Source organism: Antechinus flavipes, chromosome 3 (assembly GCF_016432865.1).
Source record: "Antechinus flavipes isolate AdamAnt ecotype Samford, QLD, Australia chromosome 3, AdamAnt_v2, whole genome shotgun sequence".
NCBI classification, from domain to species: Eukaryota; Metazoa; Chordata; class Mammalia; order Dasyuromorphia; family Dasyuridae; genus Antechinus; species Antechinus flavipes.
The window spans coordinates 254181885-254198711 of NC_067400.1; the positions used below are offsets into that span (position 1 = coordinate 254181885).

Genomic DNA, 16827 nt, shown 5'->3' on the forward strand with positions numbered 1-16827 from the left:
ACCATCTGTCCATTTTGCTGCCTTGCCTCTCAGGCTTTTCATGAAACATAAAACTTTTAAGGAAACAAATGGCAGTTCTATACCTTGTGTATTATGATAATCAGAAACTTGGAAAACATCTGTAATTTTCCCCATGTAATAGAAGGTTAAACTGAGGTACAGTTGAGATTTATGTTAATCAGTCAAACCACAAGTATCTTAAATATGATATACACTGCCTGTTCCCAGGAAATTGGCTTTGGTTTTCTTTTTCTTTAAAATATTCAGTAGTAAGATACAATATGAAACTCTAATAAAATGACTTTTTAAAAAATTTTCTTCTCTATTATTCTCTTTGTGCAGTTCATAAACCAGAAAAGGTCACATGGACTGAAGCAGCAGGAGTTATCCGTGATGGGATACGTTCCTATACAGCTCTGCATTTTCTTTCTCATCTCTCTCCCGGGAAATCAGTGCTCATAATGGATGGAGCAAGTGTAGGTACAATAATATATGATTTTTTTAAAAAAGTAAACCAGGCAAACAAAAAACAGACTGCCCAGTATGCTGCCCAGTCTGCTACCCAGTCTGCTATCCTAATCATTATACCAATAATTCTTTGTCTCTTCCATTATCACATTTTGTGTTGGCATTGATTGGCTTTCATCACTATCAAATGTGACAAGAAGTATGTATTATATGTACCTTTATTATCTTTATTCTGAAACTCCTCAAAAAGTTAAAAAGAAAACAATCTAAATTAATATATTGTAGCTTTGATACATATCTGTAGGTGTAGCCCATGAGTAGTAACTAAGGCTTATGATTGAAGGATTTTACTTTGCTTTCAAAAAAAATCTAGGAAAAAGGTATTCTTTCCCTCTGCAACTTAATTAAAAACATAAATCTTTTATGAGTTTCACAGTAGTTTTTCTCACGAATTTTAAGTATCAAATTTCTGTCTTCAGTAATCTTGTCAGCAGTACATCTAAAAAGTTATGCCATTTACATTATTTTTTTCTGTGATGTCTATAAAACTTAAGATGTTATTAAATGCACTTTGGTCTTAGGGCTAAACACTAATCTGATAGAAATCCTTCATCATTGATTCACTGTTCTTTAAAACTGGAATAGTAAAGTTTGCACTATGTTTATATTAAGTATTACTGGAAGGATATTGCATTTTAAAATGCTTTGATCTTCAAAGAGAAAGGAGTCTTATAGCTAGGTGTATGTGTATATTTAAATATATAAAATAGAATTAGTTCAGAGTATATTGCTAACGAGACCAAAGGTCATAGGTGTTTATTCCTTTAAAAAAATCTTTACATGTAATTTTTTAATTTTAAAATAGTCATTTAGCTTTTCAAGTTGCCATAGCCATAGCCTATGTCTTACCAATTGTCTTTACAATTGTCTTTACAAAATATGCCTATTTTTTCACTCAGTGCGTAGCACATGGCCGCATACATAAAAGCTTATTAAATTGAGTTGAACTATTATAAGAAAGTGAGAGTGAAAGAGCTTAGGTTTAGCCAAGCCTGAAAACCAGCTAAAATGTTTGCCCTTTTGGTCAACAACATCTGGAACATAGTATATTAATGAAAATATATCAGAAAATTGAATTTTAATTATCACCATATTGAAAGAATGATAGCTAATTATATATATCAAAAACTTTTTAGGAACTTCTAAAATCAAATTAGATGTGCTCTTAGACACATTCATCAAGCTCTTAATTTCATATCTGTGTATAAATTTTATATAAAAGAAAACATGTGTGTATGTATATGAGATGTATACATACACACGTACGTGTGTGTGTGTGTGTATGTGTGTGTGTGTGTGTGTGTGTGTGTGTGTGTGTGTGTGTGTGTGTTTCTTCTTACACAGACATTTGGTACAATAGCTATTCAGTTAGCACACCACAGAGGGGCTAAAGTTATTTCAACAGCATATAGTCTTGAAGATAAAGAGTACCTTGAAAGACTTAGACCTGCAATAGGTAAGTTGTTTCTTAATATATTTCTAATGCAAGGGTATGCTTTTGTTTGTTTTTAGTGTTTTTTTTTTTTAATTTCAATAGTATTTTATTTTTCCAATTATATGTAAAGCTAATTTTCAATGTTCGTTTTTGTAAGATTTTGAATTAATAAAGTTTTTTCATCCTTCCCTACTTTATGTCACCCTCCTCCTCAAGACTTCAAGCAATCTGTTATAAGGTTATACATGTATAATCATTTTAAACATATTTTCATATTAGTCATATTTTCATAATAGTCATGTTGTAAAAGAAAAATCAAAACAAAAAAGGAAAACAGAGAGAGAAAAATAAAAAACAAACAAAAAAATGAAATAGTATGCTTCAATCCATATTCAGTCTCCATAGTACTCTCTAAGGTTTTGAAGATAAAATTATATTGTACAGTTTTAATTTTTACTACTAACAAAAAATAAACATTTTAAACCAAAGTAAATATTTTTAAAATATATAATTTTCTGTGATAGTTTATTTAAGTGAATTTTAATCTTCTTTTTGTTTTATATCACATTTTTGTCTCAAGCTTTTGAATAGAGTGAACTTTAAAGTATTTAGAAAGTCTTTAAAACTTTCCTGTTTCATTTTAACTAGTCTTTTTCTACAACATTTGTTTCCTAATTTTTTAAATTCTTAAACTTAAGTATTTTGATCTCAAATTTAATATGTGATTGTCTTAGATATGTGATCCTCTTGAATTTAGTTTGACAGGAATTTTTCTATCTGCTGGCAAGTAGCAGTTAGGGAGCAGATGGTGGAATTGAGAATGATACATTTTTGAAAAGCTTTAACATGCTTGAGCAGTCATGAAGATGGAAAGGAACATCATTTTTAAAAAAAAAAAAGGGGGATGGAGAGGAAATACCAAAAGAGGAAAAGGAAAGGTGGAAAAGGAATGGAAAAGAATGAAAGGAACCAAAGGGTTAAATTTGAGAAAAGAAAGTGAAAAAAGATGAAGCTGAAAAAGGGGAAAGCATTTAAAAAGAGAGAGAGAGAAAGAGAGAGAGAAAAGAAGACCACAGTTGCCAAGTAGAGCAGCTTCTTGCTACCCCATTTACATTCTTGTCAGGCCACTCTGTAAGTTCTGCATTACTGGAGGGAATTGTATTCCCTTTGTCCATGTTGACTGTGGTGCTCTATGTTACCGCCACCACCATCATTGGGCCTGGTTCTTGAGAGGTCATATCATAGTGGTTTATCTTCCATGTCTGCACTCACTAAAACCAAAGAAATAGAAGCAGCAGCAACAAAAAAACAAACAAAAAAAACTGGGTAAGAACAAAATAATAAGAAATATTTCCCTTGGATTTCGTCATCTTCTTTTCCCCTTTGACCAATACATTTTTGTCTGCATTTAAACCATTATCTCCATCCCTAAATTCATTTCAATGTGCAGAAGTAACTTATTCTAACCGAGGAGGTAATCTTTCATTGTTGCAGTCTTGGAGAAGAGGAGTGTACAGGAGGACCCTTCCACTGTTCAATACTTGACATGTTCACAGGGTGCAAAAGTTGTTTTCGCCTATCTCTGATAACACTATTAGTTTGGAAAACATCGCAAACAAGAGTAGGCACAAGTTGTATTACAAGTCCACCATTGTATTAATATGTTTACATTTTTGCAGTAATAAGGGAAAAACATAAGACAATTCCAAACTTTCTCAGCATGACCTATTTATAAACATTTGTAAGCTTTTTCATTCAGCAAGTATTTGCTAATATTGTACTATATATCAACCAGGACTTAAGCACTAATGATAAAAAATAAGCAGTTACTAAGTGCTAAGGACTGATACAAAGATAGGCAAAGGGCAGCTCCTGATCTCAAGGAGTTCTTAGTCTAATAGAAGAAATATCCTATGAAAGAACATGAAGCCCACATGGAATCTTTTTCTGGAGAAGCATCAAGAAAAAAAAAATTAACTGAAGACTCCATGAACAAAAGTCACATATAAATAAGCCTACCTACTTAAGTTAAAGACACTTATTATGTAGTTGGGAAAATCTTTAAATATCAGAGGAGTTTTAGCAGGGAAACCACCGTGATATATTGAACATGAAAGCAACGTGACCTTTGTTATAGGAATCATACTTTGACAGCTTTATAGGAGAAGGGATTTTAAAGGGAAGAGACTTGAGGCAGGAAGAGCAATTAGAAATGCATTCCTTTGTACATATAAAAGTTCATGAGGGCCTGAACTAGAGCTGTGGCCATGTGAATAGAAAGGAGGATGTAAGAGATAATTTCACAGGTGGATGGAGAAGACTTGGCAACTGAATGGATAGGTGAAGTGGAAGTTTAAAAAAAGTTGAGTATGACCCTAAGATTTTAAATCTGAGTAACAAGAAGGATAGTTATAAACTTGAAGGAAGTTATCAAGAGGGAAAATATGATGAGCTCTCTTTTGCATTTGAGATAACTCTAATAGCACATCTATTATGAAGTATAGGTAGACAGTAATGTGGTACTGAAGTTCAAGAAAGACACTATGACAGTAGATCTGGAAATGTTAAGAGCTAATGAGGTCACCAAGAGATAGTATGTAAAGAAAAAAATAGAAGAAGGTTTAGGACAGAGTTTTCAGCATTTCTAAACACACAGTTAAGGGATGGAATGATGATTAAGTGAAAGGAGATCCAAAAGAAAGAAGTGTCAAAAATTCTATAGATCAAGAATATCTGGGAGGAAATAATGGTCTTCATTATCAAATGCTGCAAACGAAATAAAGAGAGATGCTAACTAAAAAAAGGCCATCACATTTGTCGATTGAAATTGTTTCCAAATATGTGATACATTATTCTAGCTCCTTCCTTTTGTTGCAGAGGTTCAAGGAAGATGTGGGGAGGCTTTCAATAGGCAGTGTTGCATATGCCGTCAGACATAATGAGTTTTTTCATTTTATGGAATTGTGGCTTTTTAGGGGAAAAAATTATTGCAAAAGAAAGATTAATGAGAAAAGAGGCAAGGGTATATTTGAAATTCAATGTTATAGGAGCAGCTAAGTGGTACAGTGGATAGAGAATCAGCCCTGAAGTCAGAAGGACCTGAGTTCAAATCTAGCCTCAGACACTTAATACTGCCTAGCTACGTGACCCTGAGCAAGTCACTTAACCTCATTTGCCTCAGCAAAAAAAGAAAGAAATTTAATGTGATATAAAAACAGAAGGTATCAATAAAATTTCATATAAGGAGAGTTATAATTTCTTCCTATGTTCAAACTACTTAAAAGGCTTTTGCCATCTTTAGTAAGAGAAAGTATTGTATTGTAAGAAAGTGCCCTTTTTGTGTTGTGTTGTGGGAAATTTTTTTTAAGATTCGGTATTTCTGATTATTATTGTACCTAATTGTTGGGTTTGATTTGGTTATTTTTTTAGTTGAGTGCTAAAATAATCCTATTCTTTTTCCATATCCTCATTTTGGGGGATGCCTATGTTTGAGAAGGAGTAAAACAATCCTTGGTAGGTAAGTACTATGTGACCTAAATCTGTCTGTTTCTATAAGGGTAAAAAGTATCTATTATACTAAACAAATTGTGACCTGAAGCCAAGGTTGAAGTTTCATAGCTATCTTTCATATGGATCATGTGATTCTTTTGAATTAAATATTTGTATAGGTTGAATTTGTAGATCGATTTGTAGGTCCTTCATTTTAAATAATTTATGTCCAGTATGTACCTGACAGGACTTGGTCCTTAATAATGTCTACCGTGTTTCCCCGATAAGACACTGTCTTTTTTTTTTTTTGGACAGAAAACCACCAGAGGGCTTATTTTCAGGGGAGGGCTTATTTTAATGAACATTGACAGCAATTTTAATAAACAGGTAAATGTGAACAAAAAAAAAGTACCTTTATTCAATAATGATCATGTCATCTTCTTCAATAACATCGTCATAAGTGTCCATACCCTGAATTCCATCCTGGATGTCTTGCGCCTCTATTTCCTTCAGAAGAAGTGGACCCAATCTGTCATGTCCAGCAATATAGCTCTCTTTAAATGAACATGTCTTGTCCAGGTAACCTGCTCGTAGTGCCTTGGCGACACAGCTGTCAGTAATTTTATCCCATTGCTTCTTCACCCAAATCACGGCTTCTTGCAGACAGGGCTTCACAAAGTTTCCACACTGATTTCTTTCCATTCTATTTTCAGTGTAGTCATTGACTTCCATGCGCAAATGGTCCTTGAATGGCTTGTTTATTGCACTATCAAGGGTCTGGAGATAGGCAGTCATTCCTGCAGGAATCATTACTTGATCTATTCTTCTCTCTGCAAAGAAGTTCTTCATTTCTTTAGCGCAATGAGTGCTGGCTGAATCCCAGATTATCAGACCCCTTTGGTTACCTCGCATAACAAGTGGCAGCATTAAATCAACCCATTTTCTTATGGGCTTGTGTACACCAGGCTTTTTTGGTTTCAAGAACGTAAATGCCTAATACACGTTCAATCTTATCTTTCTTGCCTTTACTGATGATTAGAGGTGTGGCTTTCTTTCCATCCAAAAGAATTGCCAAAACACAGGTGACCCGTACAGACAGAATAATAAAATTATGACCATCAATCCTTCTTTTCACTCCATCATGCCCCTCAATAATGTTTTAACCCCATCATGCTTCCTGAATGCTCCTTCTAGCCTCCATGATGCCCCCTGAGTTCTTCTTTTATCCTCCATCATGCCCCCTGAGTTCTTCTTTTATCCACCATCATACCCCTTTTATCCTCCATCATGCCCCCTCACTCCCGCTTACGTACAGGGTTTTTATGTTGTCCTGCCTCAGCTCTCCTCCGCGGCACTGCTCTCAATGGCGCCAGCAAGCAAATCACTGGGGAAGAATAGGATGACGTGCTCACTGCTGCAGGTCTGATTGGATGCAGCTCGGAGCGTGGCGTGCATTTCACCAAAGGGAGGGTGGGGGAGAGGGCGGTGCATACAAAGGGTACCGTAATGTAGCATGTAGCACATGGGATCACCACTACAGTAGCAATCTCAATAGGGTTTATTTTCGGGGGAGGGCTTATTCTAGAGGAATCTTACACAATAAGGGAAGGGCTTATTTTCGGGATAGGTCTTATTATCGGGGAAACACGGTATATTTTCTGAATTCTATCAAATTTTCTATTTCCCTCTTGAACTGGTTCCTTAAAATTGTATTAAAGTTATAATTTTGGTTTGTATTTTTCTTTTTTAATTTATCAGTCATTTAATACATTTTAAAGGACAGAATTTTTATTTGCTTTTTTTATAGTGTTCCAACTCCAGGCCATGGTGAATATGTTTTGATTAAGAATATTGTATAAACTGCATAATTTTCTGTCTTTTATAGTTCGAGTGATAGATTTATCCAATGGAAAAGATGATGTTACTGAAAACTGTTTGGAAGAAACAGGAGGCATAGGAGTAGATATTATCCTAGATGCTGGAGGTTTGTAATTACTGAAAAAGAAACATGCTAAATAAATTTATACAGTTATCTTGCTATACAAGAAAAATAGAAATAAATGTCCCTTTTTAAAAATATCTATGTGGTGGTCAAATGTGGGCTCTTAGGATAATGTACAAGAACAAGAAATAATGAATTAATTGGGGTCATTTCTTATATTTCATCAATTTAAAGAACTCATTTGTTTAAACTGAGGTCTCCTTTGTTACCATTGGGTTTGCTGGTAAAAGTTTGACAACTGGCTCTGTGGGGAGAAAAATTTATATACATAACAACTTTTATGATTAAATCTAAATTATTAATATTTCTCCATCACTTTAATAAGTCTAGATTATCAGCAAAACAACAAATAAAGCCCTTATTTGCAGCATTTTCTGATTTCTATATGATTACTGCTCACACTGAAAACTGAACAATTGGCTCTTGGGAACCAGTTCAACCTGACTCTAACTCACACTTTTGTTATTACTTTAATTTGTATATGTAAGAGAAACTTGAATCCCATAAATAATTATGAATTACATATTTTTTCTTATTTCAAAGGATAACTACTGTGGTATTTATATTTAAATAAATTAATATTTCTCAGGAAGCTAATAAAAGATTACTCTTTACAAGAAAACTATAAACAGGATCATAATAAACTTACTAAGGGTCACCTCAGATTTATGGACATTAGCCCAAGTTATTAATTGGACTGTATCACTGTAGTATCAGATACTTGATAATTCCAAGAAAGGACTAACTGAGACCTTTTCTTCCCACTCTTTACATAACAGGCTGTAAGGGAATGTATTTGCCTCCATTTCTTGGATACTTTATCATCAGGAAATGCTCTCTGATCTAGTGCTGGTTATTAGAAATTAGCTGAAGGGTCATAAAGGAAGGAATATGAACTTGCACGAGTTCAAAATGAAAGGAATTCAGCAAATATGTATTAAGCATCTATTGCCAGGCTAAACAAAAATGTAGTTTACATTTCTGTGAAATTTCTAAAAGGAGAATTATGTGCTTGACTCAAGGATTATGTTTTCCTTTTTCATGTAATTGAATTTAAGAAGTAGTCATTCAGAAAATATTTACTGGGCAACCACTTTCATGTAGGTATTTAAGTAGTTGCTGTTATACAAAAATAACCTTAATTACTGTGCTGTGTGTAAAGAACAGCTAATTGAGCATTTTTTGTATTTTTACCCATCACTTAAAAAGTTTCAGTATCATCAAATAATGAAGACAATGATTTTAATACTTAGGAAAATGACTTTCACTTTTGTTAATATTTGCTACCTTTTACAAAAACCATAACTCCAAACATTTTTAAAAGTTGAAGTATATGTATATATTTTTCCCTGAATTTCAGAAAAGATAATTGAATTAGAATTTCTGAGTTCCTTTTAAAGCCTAAGATTCTATGTTAGTGTGATTGCTGGTGAACATCTATAGTTTCAAGCACACACCAAAGTAGATTAAAATTGGGAAGTATTTAACAAAATGAATAGAAATACAGTAGATACCATTATATTTTAAATGTCAATATATGGTCTACAATTCTTATGTACAGCTTAGTAACCCTGTATCTATTTGAATTTTACACCCACTGCTGTAATAGAATATTTTGAAATTTTTTATAGTTAAAAAAATTATTTAATATTTTAAATTTACATTTAATAAATATTTTAAATAATTTTAAAATATATTTTAATAGTAAATATTTTTAATTTTTTAATATTAATAATTTTTAAAACTACAACTTTTATTTTTTAACTGAACTTTAAAAACCATCTGTCATGTTAGCTTTATGGTTAAATTGCTACTGTAAATTATATGTCATTATACTTGGTTTACTTTTCAAATGCATATAAATTTTACATTTAAGTTCATTTATAGTTAGAATTATTCAGTTTATAATTTTAATGTCAGAACACAAAGTATATTATGTCTTTGTTTTTCTGGACTGAAAATTTTTATTATTTCTGTGTTTTTAAAACAAGTGAATGATAAAATGAATAAATCATTTTTTTGAAAAACACGATTATGTGCAAGTAAATATTAAATAAGTTTTTTTTTCTTTTCCTATTCTCTATTAAGTGAGATTGTATAGTAAAAATGATGAGCCTGCTTTAAATTTACAATTACTACCACACAAGCATGATATCATCACACTTCTTGGTGTTGGAGGCCACTGGATAACCACAGAAGAAAATCTTCAGGTAATAAATATCACAAACTCTAAGAAAACCTTTATTAAGGGGATTTAATTAGTATAGAACAATATCCTGAGAAATTCATGTTAATTGAAAGTTCTTAATAAATATGTTTTGTTTTCTTAAAAAAAAAATTCTGAATTCTAGAATTTTTTTTTCATAATTATAACTTTTTATTGACAGAACCCATGCCTGGGTAATTTTTTACAACATTATCCCTTGCACTCACTTCTGTTCTGACTTTTCTCCTCCCTCACTTCACCCCCTCCCCCAGATGGCAAACAGTCCCATACATTATACATGTTAAATATGTCATAGTGTATTCTAGATACAATATATGTGTGCAGAACCGAACAGTTCCCTTGTTGCACAGGAAGAATTGGATTCAGAAGGTAAAAATAACTCGGGAAGAAAAACAAATATGCAAACAGTTTACATTCATTTCCCAGTGTTCTTTCTTTGGGTGTAGCTATTTTCTAGAATATTTTTAAAAGAAATATAGTTTTATCATTTTTGATTATATTTGGTACCCAAGACTAAACAAAATGTTATGTAGGCTAGTAAAAATTGTAAACTACTTGGATAAGATTGCTTTATAATTAGCATATCAGTGATTTGGAAATTTTGACATCTGAAAGAATTGAAGGTTCTTTAAAATAGTTTATTCTCCTAAGTAATTTAGACATTTTCTCCAGAAAACCTTATTTATACTGTCAAATCTAATTAACTTCATTTTTATGCAATACAAAAATAAACTTTATCTTGACTCCATTCAGTTATCACCAATTCCCAATGCAAATAAAATTAATGAGACTTTTTTATGTATACACACATCTTTGTATGTATGTGTTACTAACATGTTATTTTATTTTTTTATAATAATAGCTTTTTATTTTTCAAAACAAGATAGTTTTCAACATTCATCCTTGGAAAACCTTGTGTTCCAGATTTTCCCCTCCTCTAAATAGCAAGTAATCCAGTGTAGGTTAAACATGTACAATTCTTCTACACATAGTTCCACATTTATCATGCAGTACAAGAAAAATCAGATCAAAAAGGAAAAAAATGAGAAAAAACAAGCAAGCAAACAAAAAAAAGTGAAAATATTATGTTGTGATTCACATTCAGTTCCTACAATCTTCTCTCTCTCTGGATGCAGATGACTCACAAGCCTATTGGATTTGGCCTGAATCACCTTATTGTTGAAAAGAGCCATGTCTATCTCAGTTGATCATCACACAATTTTGCTGTTTCCATGTGCAATGATCTCCTGATTCTACTCATTTCACTTTGCATCAATTCATGTCAGTCTCTCCAGGCCTTTCTGAAGTCATCCTGCTGATCATTTTTTATAGAACAGTAATATTCTATAACATTCATATTTACAATAACTTATTAAACTGATGGGCATCCACTCAGTTTCTTGCCACTACAAAAAGGACTACTACAAACATTTTTGCACATGTGAGTCCTTTTCCCTTTTTTACAAACATGTTATTTTAAAGGAATATAACTGAAATAGAACATTTATTATAGAAGTGATGCAATTGCCATGTTTATTCTTGCCTATATTAGTGTTTCACACTGAGTAAGTTGATCTTTGAAACTGTTCCTATAATAAAATTTTGTCAGTGGAGAGCTAGCAGCTTTTTTGTAATATTTATGCCATTCCAATGTTGTTTTTCAGTAGTATTTAATGCTTGCCAAAGATACTGGGGTGGTTTGCCATTTCCTTCTTAAGTAAATGAAAGCAAACAGAAATTGAGTGACTTGAGAGTAGGGTCATATAGTTAGTGTCTGAGGTCAGATTTTAACTCAAGTCTTCCTAACCAAAACTAGTGCTCTATACATAGAGCCATCTAGTTGCTTTTAATGCAGGAAATTGCAAATTATTTTATATTCTTGGGTTTAATGTTATAGGGGAGATGAAATATATGTGCATGCGTGTGTGCAAATGTTTTCTTTTATATAATCTGTATTAAAAGGTACATACCAATTCCTTTTGACGAGGAAATTGTTTTGTAACTGTCACAAATTAAAAAAAAAAAAAAAACATGCAAATTTAACCTTTTGAATATACCTGATCAAGAAATTAATCAGTAATGCAGAATGATTCAATTAATATTTGTATATTTTATTCAAGTTGGATCCTCCAGACAGTCACTGCCTTTTCCTTAAGGGAGCCACAGTTTCTTTTCTCAATGATGAAGTTTGGAATTTGTCAAATGTTCAACAAGGAAGGTATCTTTATATCCTTTTTTAGTGAATTAGATTTCAACTTGAAATCTTCTGGAAAAACTGCATTGTGAAAGGAAAACTGATATCACATGTAATTTTACCTCAACCTAGGCTGTCATTTACATATTATAACTAGGGGTTGTAATCTTTCTATATTGTCCATTTACAGCATTTTTTCCTATGAGGCAAATTCATTTTCATTCAACATTTATAAATATATAAAAGTCACTTGAACCATTGCCTATTAATAATGTTCTGCTCTCAGGAACCTTTATTTCCATAGTGGGACACATGTATATATAAATATATACAAAATTAGGGAACGTGATACAACAATAGCAGTTAAAGGAAGACAAGTCAAGGAAAGGCCTCACATAGAAGTAGCATTTGAACTGAATTTTGAAGAAAACTAGGGACTCTTAAGAAACAGAAGGGGAGAAGGTTTTACATTTCAGACCTGGGAGACAGTTTGTGTGTAGGCAAGAAAATGGGAAATAAAATGTCATGTAGGGTGAAAGACAAGGACAGTTTGAGTGCACCAAAGATCAAATGAAAGAAGATAAAGTAGAGTAAATCTACAGAGATAACTTCCTTATAGGCTTTGAAGGCCCTTGAATGCCATCCACAGTAATTTGTATTAAAACATAAAGGAATAGGGAACCACTAGAATTCATTGAGCAGGAACAATGACTTGGTCACACATTTGATTTTAAGAATATCACTTTGACAACTGGGTGGAAAATGGACTAGAAAAGGGAAAAGCTTGTGACTAGAAAACCAATTAGGAAACTATTTCAATATCCAGGTAGGAAGTGAAGAAGGCCAGAACTAAAATGATTGCCCCATAAATGAAGGGGGAAGGGCATATAACAGAATTAATTAGTCTTGGTGAAACTTACTAATTATGTGGGATAAAGGATAGTGGAGTGTGAAGGACTCTGGATAATTGGAAAAATGATAGCTTGACAGAAATAAAGAAGTTTGAATCAGAGTTTGTGGGAAAAAATGAAATCAATACAACCAGTGAAATTATATATCCTTGAAATATGAAAAAAGCAGTGAAAAGCTGATTCCATGATTTAAAAACAGTAAAGTTAATTTTTAGATGTTTCTATAGAATCTTAGAACAATTAACTAAAGAAAATCAACCTTTTAAGGTTTTGTAAAATGAAATTTTAAAAATATCTTCACTGTGTTCAGAAAATAAAACTTTTATTAAAAATTTAGCTGTTGTTGAGTTCATTTCTTCAAAACTTTTATTTTCAGTGATATAAATGATCAATAACAGAAAAGTAGCTAAGTAATAGTATAATCATCAGATGAAATTTTGCTATTAAAATCACTATTACATACCTTAGACCTTTCCTGATGTGACTAGCTTATGGTGCTTCTCCAAAACTTTACTTTGTATTTATTATATGTATACATGTTGTCTCCCCTTACAGAATATAATTTCCTTGAAGGCCAGAACTAATTAATTTTTGCTTTTGTGTCTTCAGTGCCTGTAGAGCTTATTAAGATGTTTGTTGATTGGTTGAAATAAAGAAATAGCTGGGGCAAGCTAGTGGTGCAGTAGATAGAGCACCAATCCTGAAGTCAGAAGGACCTGAATTCAAATTTGATCTCAGACATTTAACACTTCCTAGCCATGTGACCCTGGGCAAATCACTTAACTCCAGTTGCCTCAGCAAAAAAAAAAAAAAAAAAGAAAGGAATAGCTTTTTTATTTTTGTAATGCAGTAGATTATAAAATGCTAATGAATTTTAATCATTAAGTTTTTATTTTTATTGATAGCTTTGTTTTTTCATCTCCTTTATTTTTGACTGTCTTCCCTACCAAGCAAGCGTTTATTTATTTTATGTTTACGTTTATGTTTTTATATTTATTTATTTTATCATATTTCTATTTTTATTAATTTTTTTTTGAAATTCAACAAAATTAGCCAATATTTCAGCTGTGTATGTTGAATATGTATTATAGGCAACTGTATATGCAGTGTTCCACACCCATATTTACCATCCTCTTCAAAGAGCCCAACTTGGTCATCCTAATTATAATGTTTGATTTAATTCTTTTGTTTATTCCATTTATGTTTTTGTAGTAATTATGTATATTATTTTCCTGTTTATGCTTTCTTTACTGCATTAGTTCATATCAGTATTCTCATGCTTCTCTTAATTTTTCATATTTGTCCATTTAAAACACAATTGAATCATTCTCTTACATTCAAGCATCACACTTTATTAAATCATTCCTCAGTTGATGGCCTTCTACTTTGTAGCATTTCTTTGCTATCAGAAAAATGTTACTTTGAATATATGGTGTATATGTAGGCTTTTTTTCCCCCTTCTATCTCCTTGACCTTTATTCCCAACTTCATAGTTCCACTAACAGTAGATTAGTGGTAAACCACTAAATAATTGTGAAGAAAATTGAAACACAGAAGGATAAGGATTATATTAGCTCTATTAATAATACTTTTTTCCCCCGAGGCAATTAAGGTTAAGTGATTTGCCCAGGGTCACACAGCTAGGAATATTAAGTGTCTGAGGTCAGGTTTAAACTCAGGTCCTCCTGAGTTTGGGGTGGTGCTCTATCCACTGTATCACCTAGCTGCTCCTATTACTAATACACTTGAGAAAAATTTTGTTACATACAATTCTTTTCACAACATGTAAACTAAAATATAACCCTTGGCATAAGGAAGAAGTAAGAAGTAGTTTTATAGTTGATTAAAAGTCTTATTATAATCTTTTAACATGTGTTGTTATTAAAATTATTCAATACTAATAACTTAGAGGAGACTATAGGACAGACCCCCTGCCACTTCTGTTTTAGTAGAATGAGAGGAGAAACAGACTTAATGCCATAACTAAATAGTTAATGTCACTTGGAAAACTTCTCCAAAGTCTTTGTATTCTGCAGAACCACAAGTACATTATACACCTGGTGTCAATCATTATCTATCAAAATAACTTTAGGGAATCTTATTGGTGGCAATATTCTCTATATTTAAAGGCATTGGGGACTTTGATAAAGTAATTTTTTTATTATTAATTATACCCTTGTACAAGCACAAATGCCATTCCTAATACTCTAGTCTTTGGCTACTTGTGCTAAATCAATGGAGTATATTCTGGGAATGACCAAACATTCAACAATCTACCAACAAGCATTTATCAGGTATATTGTATGTGCCAGGCACTATGCTATCTACTTCAGCTCCAGAAACAAAAATGAAATAGCTCCTGCTCTCAAAGAGCTTTTATTCAATTGGGGGAAACAACTTATAAATTGTTTATAATAAGTAAATATAAATAATTTCTAGAAAAAATGAGAGAGAGAGAATTTCAGCAACCGGATCCTAAAGGATCAGGAAAGTCATCATGTAGAATTTTGAAAGAAAGTTTTTTTGAAATAGAGACAAAGAAAAAATACATTCCAAGCAGAGAAACAGATATAATATCATCTTAAATTCAGTTCAGTTAGTATTTATTAAGTGCCTATCATGTGCTAAAGACTGTGGATACAAAAAGAATCAAAAGTTCCTAACCTCATGGAATGCACAGTCTAAGAAGAGAGACAGCATGCAAATAAATATATATAAAGCAAGCTATATACAGGATAAATGGGAAATAAGCAAGAGAAGCCACTGGAATTGAGAGGGGAAATTGATTGGGAAGTGAGGAATAGCAAGAAGACTAAGAATAATGTGTAAGGTTGATAATGTTGATAATGGACCAGATTGTAGATTAGAAGGGTTTTGATGTTAAGCAGAAGAATTTGTTTGATTTTAGAGTTAAGTCATTGGGATTAATATTCATTTAGGAGAGTAACATGGTCAGATACACACTTTAGGAAAATCACTTTACAACTGTGAAAAATGGATTGAAGAGGGAAGAATCTTGAGGCTGCAAGACCAATTAGTCTTATTACATTAGTCCAGGACACAGGTGTTGAAGACCTATGACAGCCATATGAGAAAGAGAGGGGGACAGATCTGAAAGATATTGTGGAAGTAGCAATAGCAATTATTAAGTATTAGCAACTGTTTTCACATTTGGAGTAAGGGTGAGTGAAAGTAATGCCAAGGTGGCAAAACTTGATTGAAAGTATCCTCTACAATAAATCAACACATTAGCCATGTCTGTTTCATTCTTCAGCTCCCTATTAAGGTCAACAGTTTTCTGAAATAATGGTTCATCACTACTTTGATCAGAGTTTTGAAGTCTTTAAAAATGGCTTTATTTTACATCATTGAAGTCATAATGTTTTCCTAGTTATGTTCATTTCCCTCTACAACAATTCACACAAGTCTCAAAGGTTTCTCCAGACCCCTCATGCTTCTCATTTCTTAATATTTCATACATCGTTATATCCTAATTTATTTAGCTATATCTCACTGCTGAACGTGCATTTTGCCAAAACAAAAGGTACTTCTATAAATATATTTATGAATATAAATCCTTTTCCTTTGTCTTTGATCTTTTTGTGTATATATCTAACAATGAGATCACCAGGTCAAAGGATAATGCACCAAATTCACAAACCTTTAGGGTATAGTTAACAAATTGCTTTCACAGTTCTATCAACTGTTTATTAGTGTGCCTTTTTCTCTCACAGACCTTCCAATAGTTGTCCGATTATTATGATGTTTGCCATCCTTGCTGATATGATGTTTAAAAGGGAGTACATTAAGAATAGTTCTCATTTGCACTTCTTAATGCAAGAGCATTTTTGCAAAATGGTTGTTCATACCTTGGCATTTTTCTTTTGAAAACTGCCTACTTACAGCCTTTAATCTTTCTTTTATTGAGTAAGACATCTGGGATATCTTCTTTTTTTAATCAGTTCACTATATTAAATATATCGGACCTTTCTTGAATAAATTTTCTCTCAATTAGCTGCTTTGCAATTGAACTCTAAAGTA

General features: G+C 32.3%; 1 protein-coding gene across 9 annotated transcripts in view; it reads left to right on the top strand.

Moving 5' to 3' along the window:
• The window catches only part of CRYZL1 (crystallin zeta like 1), a 60994-nt gene that overhangs the window by 42249 nt on the left and 1918 nt on the right, over positions 1-16827 (top strand). For 5 of the 9 annotated variants that reach the window (XM_051984930.1, XM_051984926.1, XM_051984923.1 and 2 more), the window contains 6 exons: positions 343-476; positions 1873-1984; positions 5460-5480; positions 7338-7436; positions 9543-9664; positions 11802-11907. In XM_051984930.1, coding sequence (XP_051840890.1) covers positions 343-476; positions 1873-1984; positions 5460-5480; positions 7338-7436; positions 9543-9664; positions 11802-11907 — 594 coding nt within the window. Of the gene's footprint in view, positions 1-342; positions 481-1872; positions 1985-5459; positions 5481-7337; positions 7437-9542; positions 9665-11801; positions 11908-16827 lie in introns of all 9 variants that reach the window. The other 4 variants (XM_051984932.1, XM_051984927.1, XM_051984924.1 and 1 more) reach the window with 4 other exon arrangements.